This window comes from Alligator mississippiensis, chromosome 7, assembly GCF_030867095.1.
Source record: "Alligator mississippiensis isolate rAllMis1 chromosome 7, rAllMis1, whole genome shotgun sequence".
NCBI lineage: Eukaryota > Metazoa > Chordata > Crocodylia > Alligatoridae > Alligator > Alligator mississippiensis.
This window is the reverse complement of record NC_081830.1, coordinates 62,183,707-62,205,101: the sequence shown is the minus strand read 5'-3', so window position 1 is coordinate 62,205,101 and position 21,395 is coordinate 62,183,707. Positions and strand designations below refer to the sequence as shown.

The window sequence follows — 21,395 nt, the reverse complement described above, 5'->3', positions numbered from 1 at the left end:
GAGGGTAGGGCTTGGATTCAGAGAGACCTCGACAATTGGAGGATTGGATCAAAAGAAATCTCAGGAAGTTTAATAAGAACAAGTGCAAAGTCCTGCACTCAAGATGGAACAATCCCGTGCACTGATACAGACTGGGGACTAACTGGCTAAGCAGCAGCTCTGCAAAAAAGGACCTGGGGCTTACAGTGAACAGTAAACAGAATGAGAGCCAGCAGTGTGCCCTTGTTGCAAAGAAGGCTAACGACATACTGGGCTGCATCAGTAGGAGCATTGCCAGCAGATTCAGGGAAGGAATAATTCCCCCTCCATTCAGCACTGGTGAGGCCACATCTGGAGTACTATGTTCAGTTTTGGGCACCCCACTACAGGTTTCCCTTGATTTATGCGGGTTCCATATATGCAAATTTGTTCTTATGAGATCACCCTTTTTCTACCCAAAATTCCTTATAAGCAAGGTAAATTCACTCTTATGCAATCAGGGCTCTGCTTCTCCCCACCCACCCCAGCCCCTGGGCTGCACCGTGCCATGGTGCAGGTAGGTGGTATCGGCTGCTTCCAGGTCTGCTGCAGCGGCTGGGGTGAGAGGGGAGAAGCAGAGACCCGAGAGGTTTGGGGCACGGTACAGCCCAGTGGTGACAGGCAGCTGGTGTTGGCTGCTCCTGCAGGAACTTGGGTGAGCAGGGAGAAGAGCCCCAGGCCGCAGCAGGCCACAAGACACCAGAAACTGCAAGTGGTTGCAGGGCATGGGGTAGGGGGGTGCGGGATGGGGGGGAGGGGGTGGGGCACGGCTCTTACTGCCACGCATCCCCCAGAACAGCTGCAGGCTGGGCTTTCTGGGGGGCCATATGCCCCCAGATCTGCATGTGGGACAACAACAGGCTGCTGCTGCACACTGGGGCCAGCAACACCTGCTGGTGGTGGGCAGGTTGGGGGGGCTACGGCAAATTTTAGGGTAGTAGCAACCCCCCTCCCAGCACTGCTGCCGCCACCCGCCTGGAGCGCCGGGAAGAGCCCTGTGCCATGGCCGGCCCCAGCCTTGCTTGCAGAAATGAGGTGGTGGGACTAGGAGGGGGGCTGCTGCCACCCCAAAATTTGCCATAGCCCTCCCAACCGGCTCACCGACTGCCAGGGCAAGCCTGGTGGCACCGCCAGCCCCAGCCTGCAGTGGCAGCCTGCTGTTGTCCTGTGCGGATATCTGGGAGCCTGTGCCTACCAAGGAAGAGCCCAGTGCAGCCCCCAAGCCCACAGCCCTCTCAGGAGGCATGTAGCACCAAGAGCCACAGCCCCCCCACCCCGCACAGCTCCTGCTGCTTTGCTGCCTGCTGCAACCCGAGGAGCTGCCAATGGGTTGCACTTCACCCCTCCTCTTGCCCCTTCCCTAGTCCCAGCCTTACTCCCTCCCCCACCGCAATGGGAACATATCCCTATCTGTTCTATTGTAAGCTGGGTTCACTTTACATGAAGTCGATTAATGTGCCAGTCTCCGGTAATGCATGTACTGCATACATCGAGAGAAACCTGTATAGAAAAGATGTGGAAAAATTGGAGAGAGTCCAGCAGAGGGCAATAAAAATGGTTAGGGAGCAGGGGCATATGACTTCTGAGGAGAGGCTGCAGGAATTGGGCTTATTTAGTCTGGAGAAGAGAAGACTGAGGCGGGATTTAATAGCAGCCTTCAACTACCTGAAGCATGACTGCAAAGACGATGGAACTGGACTGTTCTCAGTGGTGCCAAATGGCAGAACAAAAAGCAATGGTCTCAAAGTGCAGCAAGGGAAGTTTAGGTTAGATACTGCGGGGGAGGGAACCTCTCCCCTGAGGACTGTAGTAAAACACTGAAACAGGCTACTCAAAGAGGTTGTGGAATACCCATCCTTCAAGGTTTTTAAGATCCAGGTAGACAAAGCCTGCCTAGGATAATATAGCTGTGGATGGCCTACTCTGAGCAGGGGGTTGGATATCCAGGGGTCAAAAAACCAGTGCAAAATAAAAAGCTGAGTGGCACATGGGAGGGCAGCATGCGCCACTCAAAACCAGAGCCTAGCCAGCTGCAGCTACACACCAGCTGCCAGGCAGGCTGCAAGTGGCAGCATCACTACTGCTGGAGCCCTGGGAGGCCCCCCCAGAACCCCAGGTAAGGCTGCTGGGTCCAGTACAGTGTTAGCTCCAGCCTCCCCTATCTTACCCAGGGTAACCTGCCATGCATCAGCGGGCACGTGGCACAAGTGATCCCGCACCACTGCCAGTTGTCCCCAAGGAACCAAATGTCCACACTCATGTGGACACAGCCATAATCTGTAGAATACTTCTGAAGTCTTTCTTCAGGTTGATTTAAGCCTTCAATCAAACAGATTTCAAATTGTGTCCTGGCTCAGGAGTCTTTATCTCATTTAGCAAACCCAAAAACCAGCCAGTGTCCAAATGCTCTGCAAACATAATTAATCTAAGTTTGAAAACAAAGAGCATTGAAAACATTTACCTACCTGCAGCATACAACTAAGTCCATAAACTAGTGGACGATGTTGTGGGCAGGAAAAGAGATCTGAACAGGCTAGCTGTACTGGGCTCACCATAGGACCAGGTGTAGTAGGACTTGGAGCTGCTAAAGGAGGATTATTTGATCCAATAATCATGTGAGGTGAGTGTGCAGCTACCAAGTTAGGACTATCACTTAGCAATAAAGATAGACGTCTGGCACAAAAATAAGCAAGGCGACGGGACAGGTAAGCTGACTGAACAAACTCTTCTGAATACTGAAACAGAAATGGCATAGTTATTAGTAAGCAGAAATGTTTTTCCAGATATTTCCTACCAATATTATTCTGATCTTTTGAGATACAGAGGCTAAAAAGGGACACCTAGCATACCAAAAGTGATCCGTGTTTCTAGTACAGTGCTGGCTCTTTGAAAACTCATTGGCCTGTGCAAAAGAGTATTTTAAACTTTATTTTTGTTTTAAAAAACAACAAATATTTAATATTAAGTTTTAGGATAGGAGTTCTTACAGTCCAAATGTCCAAGCATCCAGACAAACAAAAAATTATAGTATTTCAAAAGCAATATATACACACACAACATATGTATATATAAGCAATAAAGTATTTAATTAATTAGAGTTTTAAAAATATACTGAAAAGTACAAGCTAAATGTAAATGTTATATGAGGAATGTTTATATTGAGTAAGGTATCTTTTATTTTTAAAACAACCATATAGCTTTAAAACATGTACCTGTAGCATTAGTGGTAACAATAGCTTAAGAAGGTCATCATCGGTGGGTCTGATTTTTTCCAACACATCTAGTATCCATGTCAAATACTCATGTCTTTCAAGCATTCCTTCCTTAAAGAATTTTTTTTTTAAAGAATTGAATCAATTATTAAATTGCAAGAAGCAGACAAAAAATCTTGTACTTTTATTTGCAATGCTATTGTATCACACCACAAAGTTTGATTCCCCAGGACACAATGAACAAAGCTGATGCAGAGAAAGACCCTACATCCCTCAAAAAAAGATTCAATGCCAGTAACCTAGAAAGAAAAAAAATGGGCAATAACCAACAGCTACTCAAACATCCTGGCAGATGCAGGAACCAGCACAAGCAGCAATGGTCCATGCACAGCTCAGATTCACCAAACTAAGAGCCACAAACACTTGACAAACTTTCTCCCAGTGTCAACCCTACCCCAGCAACTGGCCCCAAAGACTAAGTACAGACAGTCAAAAATCAGAGGCTGAATCAATTCAGTCTTTGCAGGTTAGTCTAATATGCATAGATTGAATGGAGAAGCAACTGAATGGACATTCACTTTTGACTCTGAAAATGCAGCCATGTGCCTTCAGTGGCCCAGGCCAGAAGCCAGGGGGGTGCTAAAGCATGCTTCCCTGTTCAGCTAGAACAGACAGCTTGAGTCAAAGCTAGCCCTCCCACCCTGAGAGGGTTGGTTTGCAGGGCAGGTGCAAAGCATCCTGGGATACTCAGGGACTGAGTTAACTTGAAACTGGAAAAACCGGGACAGAAATTCAATAAACCGATTTAACCTAAATCAGTTAAGTCTAATATCATATCCATCCAAGTTTACCTTAAACCACTTTCAGTCATTTTGAAAGTGGTTTATGTACACTGAACTTCTGTTGTTACAGATCTGAATTGATTTCCAATCACTGATACCAGTTTGTGTGCAATTTCTGTCCCTAGCCAAAGAGACTAAATTAGCCCCAAAAAGCTGTTTTACTGTAGCTACATAGTTTCAACACCCAAGCCGGCCCATTTACACTTCATTCAGTTATCTCCCTTCTCAGACCTTCAGCCTTACAAGGAGCAAGCATTCTCTCTGCATAACCTGTCTCCACTCCTTGGTTTTTGTCTCACAAGAACTCATCTCTTACTGTTAATAATCAGAGACAAGAAAGGATAGGAAGGCCACCTAAGGACTAGCCACGGACAAACATATACTTTGGACCTTAGTGAGACAGGGGGCTCACTTTGGGGGAGGCTGAACATTAAAAAGGAAACATCCGAAAGTGTATTTTGTTTGGAGTAGAAACTGTATCAAGTAAAGGGGTGCTCCACCTTCAACCCCATCAGGGACTGATGGGCTCACATAGCTGTGCAAGTAGGAAATCCGAAAAAAAAAAAACTCCTGCATGCATGTGACCTAGCTTCAATTGCTTAGCGACTGCATATTAGTTAAAACATCCACAATGTAGATCATCCGCAATGTAACCAAATCACACTACTTTTAACTTTATGCAAGTCAGAATTATTTCACTTAGATAACCATTATTCATTTGCCTGCATCTTAAAGTAAATATGGTCCGTACAGATGTGTTGTCCATATTACTTGCACATGTATGTGTGCATGCATTCCACCATTGGTGGACATGCTCCCAATGAATCTGACCTGCCTATGAGGGCAAAAAACTACACTATTTATATCCTCTCATCTCTACCCAAGATCTTAAAAAGCACTGCAATCCTACTTGCCTCTCCCTCTCTTTGACAAATTAGAATCCAAATGTTAGGTCACATACAGACATTACACAAACCAGCATATAAGTGATCGAAAACCAAGCTATACATATAAACAGAACAGAATTTCAGGGCACAGACTGGTTTAAAACCAGTGCACCCAGGTCTAGGATAGACCTGGATCAATGTGGCATCAGACTTAAACAGTTTAGGTTACAGCGGTGCATCAAACTTCTGTACCAGATCCCCTATCAATTCATGTTAGGTCACTGTCCACCAGCATCCCAGGCTTCTTCGCAGGCTCCCAATAGCCTCCCCTTACAGGGAGCCACACTGGAGCTCCACCACACTCAGCTGCTCTAGCTAAGCATGCAGCAGGCTCTGCCTCGGGGCTGTTAGAGAGTTGAGCTAACACAGAATCTCTCCCCAGCCCCATGTCCTGCATCCAGCCAGCTCTTAGCTGCAAGCAGGCAGAGGGGGAGCAGGACTGACGCTTCTGTTTCATGGACCTGGCTCTGGCTGTCAGAGTCAAGCTAGCCACAGAATCTCTCCTGCTCCCCTCACGCTCAGCCATGGGGGGGACCTGGGTGCCACCCCTAGACCCAGGAGGCACCAGTCAATGAGCTGGGAGCCATGGGGGGCCTCCCAGGGCGCTCCCTGGCAGACCCAGAAGTGAAGCAAAAGTGCTTCTGGTCCACTTCCGGGTCTGCTGCCAAGCGCACTGGGGAGCTCCCCATGCTCCTGTGGGATGCTCCATCTGCCACCGCATCACAGTGTTCACAAGCCATGCCTGGTACCTTGAGGTATGTAGAAAAAACATTTAAAGCTGTGTCTATGTCTGAATCACCAAATCTTCCCAAATCTCTCCGAACTGATTCAGAGAGATTAAAGGGTCCTCCAATTCAATTTGGATTTGGAGATTCGGCCACCAAATCGGGCGAAATCTCCGCCAAGTTGAATCAGGGACCGAAGCTTTGCACAGCCCTACTAGCTCGACTCTGACTGCCAGATCTGGGTCCATGCAAGAGATGCCTCAGGCACCCTCTCTACCCCTCCATGCAGCTGATAGCAGGGGGTTGGACATGTGTGCCCGGCAGTCAATCAGGGGTGCCCCACTGCCCAGCTGCACTCAGCTTCCCTTAGAAGTCTCCAGCACACTAAAAAGTGTGTAGGAGTGCCCCCAACCTGCTGACCTTGGCCAGTGCAGATACCCTTCATGCCTGCCCCCAACCAAAGGGAGAACTTGTGTTCTGTTCACTCCCAAACTAACCTAGTCCACCCAAAGAAACCCATGTAAGTTAGTTCAAATCTGCCTCAGGCTTTTTGAATGTGTGTACCTAGCCTTACTGAATTCAAACTCCATTGTAGTGAGGAAGAAGAGCAGCTCATAGAATTCATAGATTCATAGATGTTAGGGTCGGAAGGGACCTCAATAGATCATCGAGTCCGACCCCCTGCATAAGCAGGAAAGAGTGCTGGGTCTAGATGACCCCAGCTAGATACTCATCTAACCTCCTCTTGAAGACTCCCAGGGTAGGGGAGAGCACCACCTCCCTTGGGAGCCCATTCCAGACCTTGGTCACTCGAACTGTGAAGAAGTTCTTCCTAATGTCCAATCTAAATCTGCTCTCTGCTAGCTTGTGGCCATTGTTTCTTGTAACCCCCGGGGGTGCCTTGGTGAATAAATACTCACCAATTCCCTTCTGTGCCCCCGTGATGAACTTAAAGACAGCCACAAGGTCGCCTCTCAACCTTCTCTTGCGGAGGCTGAAAAGGTCCAGTTTCTCTAGTATCTCCTCGTAGGGCTTGGTCTGCAGGCCCTTGACCATACGAGTTGCCCTTCTCTGGATCCTCTCCAGGTTATCCGCATCCTTCTTGAAGTGAGGCGCCCAGAATTGCACGCAGTACTCCAACTGCGGTCTGACCAGCGCCCTATAGAGGGGAAGTATCACCTCCCTGGACCTATTCATCATGCATCTGCTGATGCACGATAAAGTGCCATTGGCTTTTCTGATGGCTTTGTCACACTGCCGGCTCATGTTCATCTTGGAGTCCACTAGGACTCCAAGATCCCTCTCCACCTCTGCCACCCAGCAGGTCATTCCCTAGGCTGTAGGTGTGCTGGACATTTTTCCTCCCTAGGTGCAGCACTTTGCATTTCTCCTTGTTGAACTGCATCCTGTTGTTTTCTGCCCACTTGTCCAACCTATCCAGGTCTGCCTGCAGCTGTTCCCTGCCCTCTGGCGTGTCCACATCTCCCCATAGCTTTGTGTCATCTGCAAACTTGGACAGAGTACATTTGACTCCCTCGTCCAAGTCGCTGATGAATACACACAGACAACCTAATGTAGCAGCCTCAAGTATTAGAACATTCATCTAAGGAAGAGATGCTTCTTATACTGGGCAAACTGTGCACAGTCACTCTACATTGCATCAAACTGTGTTCTGAATTAGCCAAACAGGAAAAAAAACTGAAAAGTCTGGATGAAATTACCTGCCCTCTCACCTCTCTCCATAAGCTACAGCTGTTGGCATGAGGTGGGGAGGAGGGCAACAGAGGAAGTACATTATCTGTATGTGCATTATTTCTATCAAATAGGTCATTAGAATAGCTAGGTTATGAATCTTAGCTTTGCCTTTCATTCTGGCTTTGAGGAAAATACAGGCATATGCATAACATTATTTGGAAGAAGCTACACCTTTTGGGCAGAGGGGGCATGGTGTCAAGAACACCCCCTCACCTGTTTTTCATATGAAGTCATACATAGAAGCACTAATGGCAAGGTCTCTGTCTTACCATCCTTTCTGACCAAAGTTATTGCTGCCAGAAAAGCTGTTTTGATGGAAGGATGAGACACGCAAGACAGTTTGTGGCTGTAAAGGTTGCGCCATTAACCCTGTCAATACAATGCTTGGGTTCATTTCTATATAGGTTTACATGCCACACTTGTCACCATAGAAAGAAAGTACCATCATGGGTTTTGTTTTTTCACCTGCTCCCTAGATGCGAGACAGTAGCACGGTGTGTTGTTTAAGTTCGGGGTGTTTTGTGTTCTTAGGGATATCACAAGCTTTAATTCTGCTTATACTAAAGTTCATTTTAGTTCAACACTGAAAAACCCTGAAATAGTTTCATACTCATATAGAAAGGTTTTTGTCAAGCAAAGATTTAACATAATTTAAACAACTTGCAAGTTTCTAGTTGTGAGTTATAAACAAATGTACAAAAGTGACTAATTATTTTCAACTGCATTTTAAAATTTGGATCCCTAGCACAGTCTCCACCAAAAAAAAAAAAATCTCATTTCTGAGGAAAGGTTACCTGGAACATATAAAATGCCAATTTTTCATTATATTCCCACTGCTTCAGTGCTTGTTCCACCTCTTGAGGCACAGCTACAGAGCCGTTGCCTTGGTTTGTAGTCACATGATAAAATTCTGCAATCTTTGCCAGCTGCTCTCGAAGGTACCGGGTTAGGATTTGAGTCCATTCTATGAAATAAATTCACAGTTAAAATTGGAAAAACATTAAATTCCTTCTTAGGAGACAGCACTTAATTCTTCATAGCAAAAGTTACAACTTTTTATTACCTTCCTAATTGGAACACTTTTCAAAACATTAAGCAGCGACTGTAAAAATGCAGCACCTGTTCTATTCTGAATAAACAGGTTTTGTGCATGCTTCTCCTGTGCACTGTTCTTGAAGTGTACGTACCATGAAGTGTGTTACTAGGGTGCTAATTTAATGAATGCCTCCACCTGGAAAGATACAAAATACATGCTATGCCTTTAGGGCATCCCCTGTCTGCTCTACCAGGACTCAATATTCAACCACAAAGCAGCCTTGAAGAGAAACATAAAAATACATTCCAATTATTTACTTCCATCTGGAGACTTATTTCTCCCTCCAAAATAACAAAAATAAAACTAAACTGTTTTTTACATAAACAAGAGAAACTGAAAATAAAATTGTTTTTCCTGTGTTCTCTTGAAATTAATGTAGAACTCCTCCAATTTTAATTCTTCTCCAAAATCCAACTATCTCCAAGTAGTTTATTAGGTCAATAAACTGGCCAATGCAGCATGAAGGTTCACAAATAAGATCAGGAAAAAAGATGAGAGAATCCCATATTTGAGTCATTTTGTAATGTTTATCAGAGACACATAACAGTAGTCAAGAGCAAGCAGTACTGCCTCACAGCCTAATCCAGCCAGTAATTCCACAGTACAGGGTACTAAAGAAGAGTTTGAGGAAAATTAAACTAAACCAATTGATTAAAAAATGGCAATGGCAGAAATCCACTTAGTAAGCTCACCTTTGACAACCCTGAAGCATAGCAAAAGTTAACTTCAATCCATTCTGCACCTAGAAGAACTAGCCATACATTGGCTATGTCAACTGTTAACGCTGCCACCAAAACCCTCACACTGGTTTGAAAGGCCTTTCTTCAACACCTTAAATCAGAATTAAACAAGTTACCAAGTCCTTGCTGCACAGGATAAAATAAGACAGTACATTACTTTAACACACAACCACTTCAGAACTATGACATCTCAGTACAACCACTTGGAAACCAAAGGTCTTCCATGCACAGGTTCCACCATGCCCTACATGTATAGAGTCAAGATCACTCCCAAGATAACCTTAGATTGATGAAAAGCAATGAGGCCACCTCATAACTAAACAATTGCCTCCTCATTTCTCAAGCCCTCAGATTCTGGGTCAGTAGACAAACACTTGTCTAGAACTTCTGTGAAGAACATCAGGACCACATGAAGACATGTCCTCCATCCTTAGCTATTCCATTGGTGGGTGGATGCTGACTCCTACCATGCAAGTTGTTCAGAATGTGGGAAAACACTACACTAAACCATGCAGTCTGCCACTGGATAAAACGTCTTTATAATGCTAAAAACAGCCACATCTACACCTGAGTGTACTTATGAGTGTCACATGATAATTCCTGCATAAAGCCCATGTACTGTCAGTGAGGCAGGGGGTGCAACACTGTCAGCTGGTCAGGGACAATGGCAACTCACGGGTAAAAGGGAGCCATATAAAATTTCAGTTAGGACCTACCAGTAGAATAACTGGGTGACGGTGGAGAAGCCAGGTGCCAACTTAGAGGGGGCACTAATATGTCCCCCTGGCCCCAGGAGTCCTTGCCACTGCAGGAGTAGCCCTGCACCACCCAGCTGTAGGAGCCAGGCAGGCACAGCCCTATGCCCAGTAACGTGTCTGAGTGTTAGGGGGTGGAATGACCCTGTCCCCATTCCCCTCAAAAAAGACTTTGCCAAGGGAGGCACAGCCCTGCACCTGGGAGGAGAGGAAGAGCAAACAATCAGGACACCAGGAGCAGCCCTTGGGGAGCCCAAGCTGCTGCCTATCCCTGACCAGCAGCAGCCCAAGCCGATAGACTAGGGACAAGCATTACATATAAACTGGTTTAAGTGATCAGAAACTGGTTTAAACCTGTAACTGAACAGATGTTCAGTGCACATAAACCAGCTTGGAAATAGGTGAAACTGGTTTGCGACACTACATTGAACCAAGTTGATCAGACTTAACTGATTTGGCTCAAACTGGTTTATGCAATGTCTGTCCCAGACCCCTTGCTGATTTAAGTTAAACCAGATGCCCTCAGCATCCCAGCATGCTCTCTGGGCTGGGTGGGGCTCTCTACTCCACAACAGGGCCAGCTTTGCCTCCCTGCTCCCCGGCTGCAGCTCTGGCAAAGATTGCAGGCTGCTCCCTCCCCACCCCCTCTCACCACTCCGTGCTAAGCAGGAATTCCCCCCTTCCCTGTCTGGCAGAGAGGTATGTGTGTATTAGCTAGTAGACCACATGCTAGCTATGCTCTTTGCTGTGACAAAGCAGAATCAAGAGGTAGCTGGTAATGTCCGTCTGTTTTCTTAATAGGGTGATAAACATGAATTAAGAGTGATAAACACTGTTATCAATTCCCTGCTGGGCTAATCAGAGCATCCAGCCAGGGCCTGGCCATGCTCCCCCCAGCTCAGTACTGTGGAAGGGAAGGGACGGCTGCTCTACCGCACCCCCCTCCGGCTTCTAGCCTGAGCCACTGCAGGCATGTGCCTGCATGTTTGGAATGAAAAGGGAATATCTATCCACCTCCAGATCAGTTCAAACTTTGCAGGTTTGACTAGCCTGCAAACATTGAATCAATTCAGGCACAGGCTTTCTGAACGTCTGTCCCTAGCCATAGTGTTACAACAGCAGCTGCAGCACAAGCAACTACTGCTGAAATGAGCCAGGCAGGTAAGACTCCTCTCTCCTGTTCACCACTGGTAAACATAATTCCCCAACACCCCTCACCTCTACTCTGGGCACTGAAAGAGTCGTCTGAAAGCCTCTGGGAGGTAGATGTCCTGTACCATCAAGGGTGGAACAAGGGGCAACATGTGTTTCGCCCAGTGAAGCAGATCAGCTGTGCCACGATGCATCACGACACAGCTTATCCACTCCATTTGATGATATTTATTTCTTCAAGCATTTCTTCAAGCCCCTCCCATTCATTACACCCAAAAAAATCTTGCATCTTTCGACAAAAAGTTTCTCTACTCTGCACTCAGGGCATTTTTTCTGACATTTTGTGGACCATTTGTCCAATTTACATTGGTAACTTTACAACCTACTAATACCTTACTTCACAAAAACCAAATGCCTCTCTCAACCTGCAGGACTACATCCTTTTATGACTTACACACTTCACAGGGCACAACTGAGCATTAATAATCTGTGCATATGAAGATTTCTTTGAATGCAAAATTACCAGAATCTTTACAAACTTTGCTTTAGAATAATTTTATGTGCTGCCAACAGAGTTAGTTAATTCATAATATTTATTTTTCACTCCAAAGTTTGTAGCATTGCAGCAAATTGTCATTCAAAAATTTTGCAAAATTATAGTTGAGATATTTCTGTAATTCTTATTCTCAATACAGGAATATAGACAACAAGCAATACACAAAGTTGTGGAGACTTCATTCTACCTAATAGAATGGGGGGAGGAAAGGGGAGGGGAAATGATTACTATGTAAGCATCAGCCTGCTTCTCGATTGGTTCCTGTGTGATGGCAAAGAAAAAGTATGAAACCAGTCTAAGTCTAGACCAGTGGTTGCCAACCGTTTAAGGCTGCAGGCTATGCTGACCCAGTTGGCAAAGGCAGGAGGCTGGGTGGCCACCAGGACCCTGCCACCACTGCCGCCTTTCCCTGCAGTGGTACAGGGAAAAGCACCCACCACTGCAACTGCTTCCCCCTGAAAGCACAGGGGAAAGTAACAACTGCCAAAGCCCCCCACTGCCAACTGTCACCAAAGCCCCATGTGCAGGCTGAATCAAATGGCTCTGCCAGTCGTAGGTTGCCAACCCCGGTATAGATTTTAAATTAAGGAGAGGTGAAAATGTAGGTGAAGCATCACTTTCTATGGAATTCCTCTTTTATACATTTAAGAGTTCAAGTGAGGTACTAAAGATATTTGTTATAATCACATGAAAGAACAATAAAGTTCTGCTTAATCAGCATCAAGCGTAACTTTAGAAGAACATTCTAGGTACATATTATAGTATCACTTTGTCAGTCTGACTCCTAGTATCAAATATCATTGTTTTCATGGTTGTCTGTGAACCTCACCTCAAAAATCACTTGTTCACTTCTGATTTTTTTCTCTTTCCTATATTTCTAATAAGAAATTCTCTTAGCACATATTGGAAAATTTCTCTTTACAAACACATCAGCTGGGTATAGGCATTTTCAGTGTTGTTTAAGCTCAAAATAGCTATACAGAAACATATAGAAAATATTTGCTTCAAAACACTCACTTAGATTTGTAAAAAAATGATTGCAAATCCACCATTTCACACTTCTTTTCATATCATACTATGAAAGGATAATTTTCCCAAGGCAATTTATTACCAATACCTCTGTGCCACTAAGGTAGAACGTGTAGAAAATGAATCATGGTCATTACTCCAAGCACAGACCTGAAACATTTTGAAGACTGCCAAAGACTAATCAGTAATGTATAGTATAATTACTCCCATAAAACTCTAAATAACCTTTGCAAAACAGCAAGTTTCCAAGGAAAATAACCCTTAGTACCCACTTGGTACAGTCAAAAGAAATCAAAATTGGAACACTCAACACAAGCCTAGTGTAGGAAAGTGCATCAGTCTTTGGTTACTCCTATTTTTTTTTCTTCATCTGTCAAGGAACAGATTAAATGTAGACTAAACACCAGAAGCATCCATCCACACATTTTACCCTGTTATAGAGCACCAGCTCCAACCTGTCCAGTAAACAGAAAGTTTTGTCTACGATACTGGACCACAGCCTCAGCTGGGATAAGCCAGTGCCATGATGATTCACACCAGCCTACTTTTCTGACAGTCAGGTTAGTGAGAATTTTTTGGTTTTCATACCATAACAGAGTTCATTCCAGACTGAAGAGCAAGGCCTTTATTGCAATCTCAACACAACATCACCACCATCTTTTCCCCTTGGGATACATGGCATGCTATTTCAAAAGCAAATTAGGGAAGTAATGAGCCTGCCTTTAGCTGACAATATTGGAAAGGGCCACTTGGTTTTACCCCTAAGAAACCTTGGATGAGGGGCAAAGAAGGAGGAAAAACAGGCCTTATCCTGGAGAGGATGAGGAAAAAAAACAAGAAGGAATGAAAGATAGAGTTTTCTTATGTGTACATGGCACAATACAGAGCTGTGCAATAACACTCATGCCAGCTGTGAACAACCTCACTGGGTACCCAAACAGTAAAGCCACTTTAGCAGAGCAGTGCGCATTAGCAGAGCAGCACAGCACTCTACCTTGCTTCTTCAGAGTAAGACTAGTTACCCCAAATGAAGCACCACACTACTGAGCTAATTCAGATGTTCCTCCAAAGCAGGGGTTGTCTCATGTAAACATTCCCTAAGTACCTGGCATACACCATGTTCAGTACAAATAACAAACAGGGTTGGGGGAAAGGGCTCAAAGTCTCCCCCTGAAAGTGTGTACATTAGAGAAGCCAGAGGAGATAATCCTCTTAGTCACTCCAGCTATGGCTGTTGTACTAGAGGCAGATCCCAACTTGAGTTCACACTGCTTTCTGCCTCCCTGCCCTTGTGACCTGACTGACACCACCAAGGGAGCAAACGAAAAGAAGAGTCATGTGGGAAATCTATGAGCAGCAGAGCCATGCACCCTACAGCTGCATCACAGCACGTGCACCTCTGTGGGAGGGGGTGGGAGAAATGATTCACATCTGTCAGTGCATCTGTTATGAGCTCCATTGGGTAAATAGAGGATCCTTCTGCAAAGAGGTCGCAACTCTAATCTTTTCTATGTAAGGGAAGGTAGAGGGGCTGTTTCTGCATTCCCATTACCTGCAGGGACTAGAAGCAGAGGACCCAGTACTACACATATACATGGAGCCTAAGCGGGGTTGAGAGTCAATATAGACACCCAGTCCCTAATGCAGTGATTCTCAAAGGCAGCACACTAGTGTGCCACGAGGTCTCTGGTGTGAGGAGATAAATGCTGTCCTCTTCTGTCTGGCACCCTGAGCCTGCCCCAGCTACTCCAACAGTGTTTTCAGCTGCTCTTCTGGTGACTCGTTCCACTGTTGCTGTCCTCCCTCACCCTTTCCCACCCCCTAGGCAGACTCCGCATCCCACCCCCAGCCGCAGCAGCGTGCTCTGGTGCAAGCAGGCATACACACAGACAGAGCAATGCTCTGCAACCCTGATTGGCCCCTCCACTCCTTCTATGCTCCCAGGGCCAGCAGAATGGGCCACAGGGGTGATTGCGAGCATAAAAGACCCTGCAGGGCTGCCCTGACTCCCTGATGTACAGACCAGGGGTCAGGACGGGGCAGACAGTGGAAAAAGAAGAGGACAGCAGGGTGAGGTCCTGTCTCCACTGCCCTTAAAGCAGCACCAGCTAGATCAATGATGTTCAACTTTGTTAGTCTCAAGGTCCCCCTCCGTGTCATTTCTGTATTTAGATCCATTTTCAGTGATTTTCAGCTGGGGGCTGCAAAATTCAGAAGAGTTATGGAGAGGTGCTTTGAAGCTAAAAAGGTTGAGAACCACTGGTATAGGAGACTAATTCTTTGCTTAAAGAAAGTTGGGTTTGACATCATTTTTTAACAGTACGTATCAACACTGGTATGATTTTCTCTGGCAGGGGATGAGTTAACATTTGGAGGGGGGGGGGGGAAATTCTATATTGCACATATGCACCTATGTTGGGGTATAAGAGTGAAGTGGGCCACTAATTTTAATCCAGCAAAAAGTGTGTCCAGGTATCAAAAGTTTGGGGAAAGATGTCCTCCTGCCATGGGGCCTATACTAAAATCAGGAAGACCAAGATGGGCAAGGGGAAGGGTTAAGATATCCAGACAACCTAAAAAATTACAGATCAGATTCACTGACAGAAAGCTTCTCCTGTACAGGCTAATAATTACAACTATTTTAACAGCTTTGAAATCTACTCAATACATATTTATAAGGAACATCTAGACCCAACCCAGAACACCAGGCCCAGACATTCCCAGAAATGCACGATCTAAGCACTGTGGTGCAGATCCATCTCTGCCATTTATCTCAAGAAGTCTTATCTTAGCATCATTGCAGTACTTTGACTCAAACTGCAATTGTGTCATCAGTAGATCACAAAAGACACACAGACCTATATTTGGCTAGAACTTTGATACGAGCTCTCAAAGGAAATCAAGGCTAATACATCATTATTTTGGCAATTAATTAGATGGCCTGTCCTCATCTGAATGAATTATTTTTCTAGATGTCACTGGGTTGAAAAGCACCGTATTTTGAATGAGTAAGAAAGCCAAGGTCATAACTATCAAATGCAAAACCTTACTTATTTACTATCAGTAATAAAAACTGTATTAAACACAGTCTCCACTCCCTTTATGCCAGGCTTGTCCGACATATGGCCCGCCAAAGCATTTTTGTGGCCCGCAGTGCTGCGTCAGGAAACAAAAGTAAACACAGTGTTTACTTTTGTTCCCACCCCTTGTCCCTCCCCCAGCCCCTCAACAGCTTCCTAATGACTGCTGAAGGGCTGGGGAAGGGACAAGGTTCCCACACGCACCGCGTCAGCTTGATGTTGCTGATGCGGTGCGTGTGGGAAGAGGAGTAGCCATGTGCCTCTCGGGACAGGATGAGCCCAGCCGAAGTGCAGCTGAGCCCCTGCTGCTTTCCCCCTACGTGCGCTGGTCAGTCCCGAGCGGCACACGGCTCTGCCGCTGCCTCTGCTGGCTGGTGCCAACCTGGAAGGGTCTGTCCCATCTGGAGCAGCACGCAACTGAAGACAGATTCCCACATGCTGCTGGGGACGGGAAGAGCCTGGCTGGGTTGACACCGGCCAGCAAAAGTGGCGTTGAAGCCATGTGCCGCTTGGGACTGACCGGCGCAGGCAGGAGGAAAATGCAGCTCAGCCCCTGCCGTTCCGGCCGGGCTCGTCCCGTCCCAAGTGGCACATGGCTCTGCTGCCACTTCTGCTGTCCAGTGAAGACCCGGCCGGGCTCCTCCCATCCCACCAGGACCAGCCTGGCCTGCACCGGGCATTGACACGGAGCTCCACAACTGAGGGAGCCGGGACTGGCACTGGCAACAGGGCCTGGCAGAGCAAGGCGGATCAGCAGTGGGTGGAAGTGGGGACAAGTACAGATGGGTCCTTCCCCAGGAGAAGTGGTGCTTAACCCACTTTTCTGTGCTTGGGACCCGAGTAGGGCCCGGAGCTATGTGGGGCAGTGCAGCTGGGCCGGGGGAATGGGGGTCCTGCAGGAGGGAGGGGACAGGAGAGCCCAGGCGCGACTCAAAGGTACTCATCTCGGAGAAGCTCCGCACCTGGCACCGTGCACGGCTTGTCCACAGAAAAGTGCTGGACCGGACCTCTCCCCAACAACACCCGGCCATGCCCACGAGGACCAGCTCGGCTGGCACCGGGCACCGACACAGAGCTCTGCAACCACAGGAGCTGGGACTGGCACTGCCTGCAGGGCCTGGCGGGGCAGCGGCAGATGGAAGCGGGTCCTTCTGCAGGAGAAGCAGTGCTCATCCCACTGTTCTGTGCTTGGGAGCCAAGCAGAGCCGGAGCCGCGCAGGGCAGTGCTTCCTGCCACCCAGCTCTTTGGTGAAGTTCCCACACTTCTTGAATACAACGTGGTATGGGTTCATATGCCTTTGAAGCTTCTTGTCACCACCAAGATCGTATCTGACATTTACCATAAAACTTTTGCGCTTCTTCAGACAGAATATATACCCCTCAAAAGTGTTTGGTATTATTTCTATACTGGCCAATTTATAACACATCCTTTAATAATTTGAATTGCAACAGGCAAACTTACCTTTTGAGTTTACCAAAGCTACCCAAACAACACTGCACAACTGCTGAACCAAATTTAGTTTTGATTTTAACCATATTTTAAACACAAAAGTTCTAAGTTCAGGGAAGCCTCAACCCATTGTTTTAGGGGAAACAAAAACCTGCAAGTTAATTAATGCAGCTTCTCACACATTCTGTATGTTGGTGCTGGAAATAGCATCTGAATCCAAACAAGATTTTCTTTATAGAGACTTAAAAACCTCTTGTCAGTTGGCTTGCCAAAAAACACACATTACCTTTTAATAAATGCCATTTTGCTACACAAATGGAATTTATAACTCAAAACTTATATATGAATTGCTGTCCCTTGTTTAAAAAATTAGGACAATCTTCCAGTCCAAGCTGGACAAGTGTTCTGGTCTGGGATCCACAGACAAATTCAATCTAGGTGTCGTCAGCAAATTTGAACAGGGTGCTTTTCATGCCCTCATCCAAGTCGCTAATAAAGAAATTGAACAGTGCGGGCCTGAGGACTAAGCCCTGGGGGACCCCACTGCCCACATCCCTCCAAGTCGAGTGGATGCTATAGAGGGAGAGTTTTGAACTGGTTAGACCCATTTCATTGTCACTTCCTGCAACTTTATTGGTGTCAAGTCACGTGACATCACTTCCAGATGTGATACCACTTCCTGTGAGGTCTTTGAATATGGCTCGCCAGCCCACTGGGTAATAAAAAGTTCGTGATCCGGCCCCACATTCAAAAAGGTTGGACACCCCTGTTTTATGCATATAAACTTTTTGTGGCATTCCAGCATCCCAACATGTCTTTGCTCTTTTCATGTTTAGAGCTCCATTGTCTGCCAGAGTTTACTGCTTTGGGAGCATGCTGCTAATATGCAGTCTATGTACATCCACAATAACAGGTGCAATTGTATTGTATAGTTATACCTTATCTAACCATTATAAATTAAAAACTTATGCCACTGTCAAACAATTATTAAAAATCTTTTTATTAAAATCTGTTTAGATTAAAAGGTGGCCTTTTCAGACTTGGGTCACTGGCATGACAATTCACTTTCTGATAAAAAGATCACTGCCTTTAGTTCAACTCAACAGGAAAACTTTTACATGCTGCAAAGTCCCTGAAGACAGAATTAATTATCTGGATCACCCTAATTGTACATTTCCATATGTGCCAAAGTCCCTAGCTGTAGCCCTATCTCTGGCATTTCCAGGTTCTTTACTTCTCAAAGAAAGAAACTCCCAGTCTTTCCTCGTAAATGCTACTTTATCTACTTCTTTCCCAATTGTCATTGGGAATATGGCTACCATCCTTATTACACAATCTTACCACCTCTTGTTTTCAAGATCTCCCATTCTATTCCCAAAGCCCAAATCCCATTATCTACTAAAATGTTTATATTCACCTGCCACTCAGAGCCCTTACTACCACCTATCAAGTCAATTTAAAATTTCCATCTCTGACTTCTGGTCCATGCACCAGCCCTCCCCTGTCTGGATCTCTGCTCTCTCCGTTCCTATCACATCTTATAGCTATGCCTAGGTGATCCCACAGTTTGGCCCTTTCCTGTTCCAGCAAGCCAGGCACCTAATATCTACTTTCTTCTTTCAAACTTGAATCCACAATACAAATGCCTTCTCCCAAATTAAATTTTAAAAGTTTTGCACCAAGATATAACTTCCCCTGGAAATGCTAGCATATATTGTTCAGACTGTGAGTTCTTCCTGGAAAACCCACATCTTCTACACATTGTGGGCACTTGAATAATGTAGTCATATTTATGGATGGGAGGAAAGCCCAAGGAGATTAAGTGAATATAAATTCATACTAGGAATCATTTTCAAAGATCCCAGATAATAATATTGCTTTCTCCCAAGTTCAGTCCAGTGTCCTCACCATGTATTGAGCTGCACTGCACACCTCTAAATTTATCATATTGGCCTCATCCTGCACCTTGGATGTTTGTTTGCCTTCAGCCAGTTTGCTTTTCTCAATACATAAAATATATGCAAAAGTTTTGAGGGGAAAAAACAAAAGAAAAACAGATTTATATATGTCTAAATTTGACTAATGATTCAGGATTCTAAAATGTCTCCTCTGTCCTTGCTCCCCCATTTTTATTTAAAAATAAATTTAATTACCTTCAAGAAATTAATGTATGGGAATAGAGGACAAGAGATCCCACCCAAAAAATATTATAACAAAAGAATTGGAAGCACGTAGACTTATTTTTGCAAATGAAAATTTATTTTGATTGGTATGGTTCTCATGTTAAGTCACTGCTTTGTTCTAGTTTGTTTTTTCCAGCATCTTTTTATTTTTTTCATGCATCATGCAATACATGTCTAGCTAATTACATAAACATTCTAAAAACAAAAGATATGAAAATAAAGTCAACTTGTAATGCCCATGTGTCAATCCAATAAGACAGCTCAGGCTGTAAAAGCCACAAGAGCGAACCCATGTTTTGCCTTTTCTTTCATGGCCTTTGTTGGTATTGTAAGTGCATTTCTTTGTCCTTCCCATTTCAGGAACAGTCTATGCTTACTTCAATCTTAATTTGTATAGTGGAATGCAAGGAAGCCGAGAGGAAAAAAAATGGTCTTTGATTAACTCTTCAATGGATGAATTGGCAAGAGCCATGCTATGGCCATAGCTGATAAAGAATGTTTTCTCTTTTACAGAAAAGTTCTACAAAATTTTGCAAGGGAGCCCCAGTTGTATTCATGGTGAAGCACCCTACATTGTGGAACATATTCCCCTTACCCCTGCCATGGTGTCATGCCATTGAACCATTTATATCCCTATTTACACCCGACTCCTGCCCCCAAGATCTAGTATGTGTTTCTAGCATCAAAGCAAAAGATCAATTTAAGTCTTTCAACAGAATAAACCAACTGAAAAAAGGAGAAGATATTGTACACTATAGGAAATAGCAAGTTGTGAAGAACTAACAAAAAAATACCAGAAAAATCCATTATATTTCCTCAAGAGACCTGGTTAAAATGACAAGCTGTCCCATATTATGAGGGACAATTCACCAAACAGCCTCAATGAATAGTGAAACTGAATTTTGTCCCTAGCACAGGGGTGGGCAAAATGCAGCCTGCCAGGCCGGATGCAGCCTGCCCTGCCATTCTATCCGGCCCACGGGGCCCCTAAAAACATTAGAAAATTAATATTTATCTGCCCTAGGCTGCCTGTCATGCGGCCCTGAATGGCTTGCTGAAACTCAGTAAGTGGCCCTCCACCCGAAATAATTGCCTGCCCCTACCCTAGCAAGTGACAGCCTGATAGCCAACTATTAATGCAGCCCCCTCACCTCTTCCTAACTGAATTGACAGGTTACCATCCTATAAACTAATGGACACAATTTCAGATGTTCCATAATACACTGCATGATGTAGCAGCATATTTAATTGGCAAGCAGCCAGAGGAAGGAGCAAGTCAGCATTTGGATTTATTAATGGAACATCTGGGTTCTAGGAGGAGGAGATAATAGGAAGCTGCAGCAACAAGATGCCACTAATTCTTAGGTTCCTCAAGGCAGGATCTGGAGAAAGGAGGAAATGAGCATGGCAAACTGTAGAAAACAGTCGTTAGGGGAAAGTAGCTTTTGCCAGGCCTGCTTTCCCTGTCCATCCAAGCTGTCAAAATCCAGTCCTTCCTCTGTAACAATAGATGTCTAGGATTTTTTGTAATGTGGTCACTTGGCAAATGTGCTAGAGATGTAACACAATCTATTATGTCTGCTTTCTATCAGTTTCCTGGCAGAACAAAGGCAGCAGATCCAGACATTGGAGATCTCTCCCAGATGTGAACAGATGGCAAAAGGCAACACTGCTACAAAAGGAGCACTCTTGTCATTTCCACCAAATGGAGTAGCCTGGAAGATTCTTAAAATGCACAGAAGTCTCAGCTGGTATAGGATTAATCCCAAAACTGAGACTAAGACATAGGTATACATGGCTCTTATGCTTGCTTTGTCCTGTATCCAGCACTTAAGGGTTCTGATAAGCAGGCCTA

The 21,395-nt window shown here is 45.2% G+C and overlaps 1 protein-coding gene across 5 annotated transcripts in view; it reads right to left on the bottom strand.

Moving 5' to 3' along the window:
• The window catches only part of MED12L (mediator complex subunit 12L), a 310,161-nt gene that overhangs the window by 253,343 nt on the left and 35,423 nt on the right, over nucleotides 1-21,395 (bottom strand). For all 5 annotated transcript variants that reach the window (XM_019491778.2, XM_059731035.1, XM_059731036.1 and 2 more), the window contains exons 5-7: nucleotides 8,294-8,463; nucleotides 3,231-3,341; nucleotides 2,484-2,753 (exon numbers count right to left, since the gene is read on the bottom strand). In XM_019491778.2, the coding sequence (XP_019347323.1) occupies nucleotides 2,484-2,753; nucleotides 3,231-3,341; nucleotides 8,294-8,463 (551 nt within the window). The remainder of the gene's footprint in view (nucleotides 1-2,483; nucleotides 2,754-3,230; nucleotides 3,342-8,293; nucleotides 8,464-21,395) is intronic.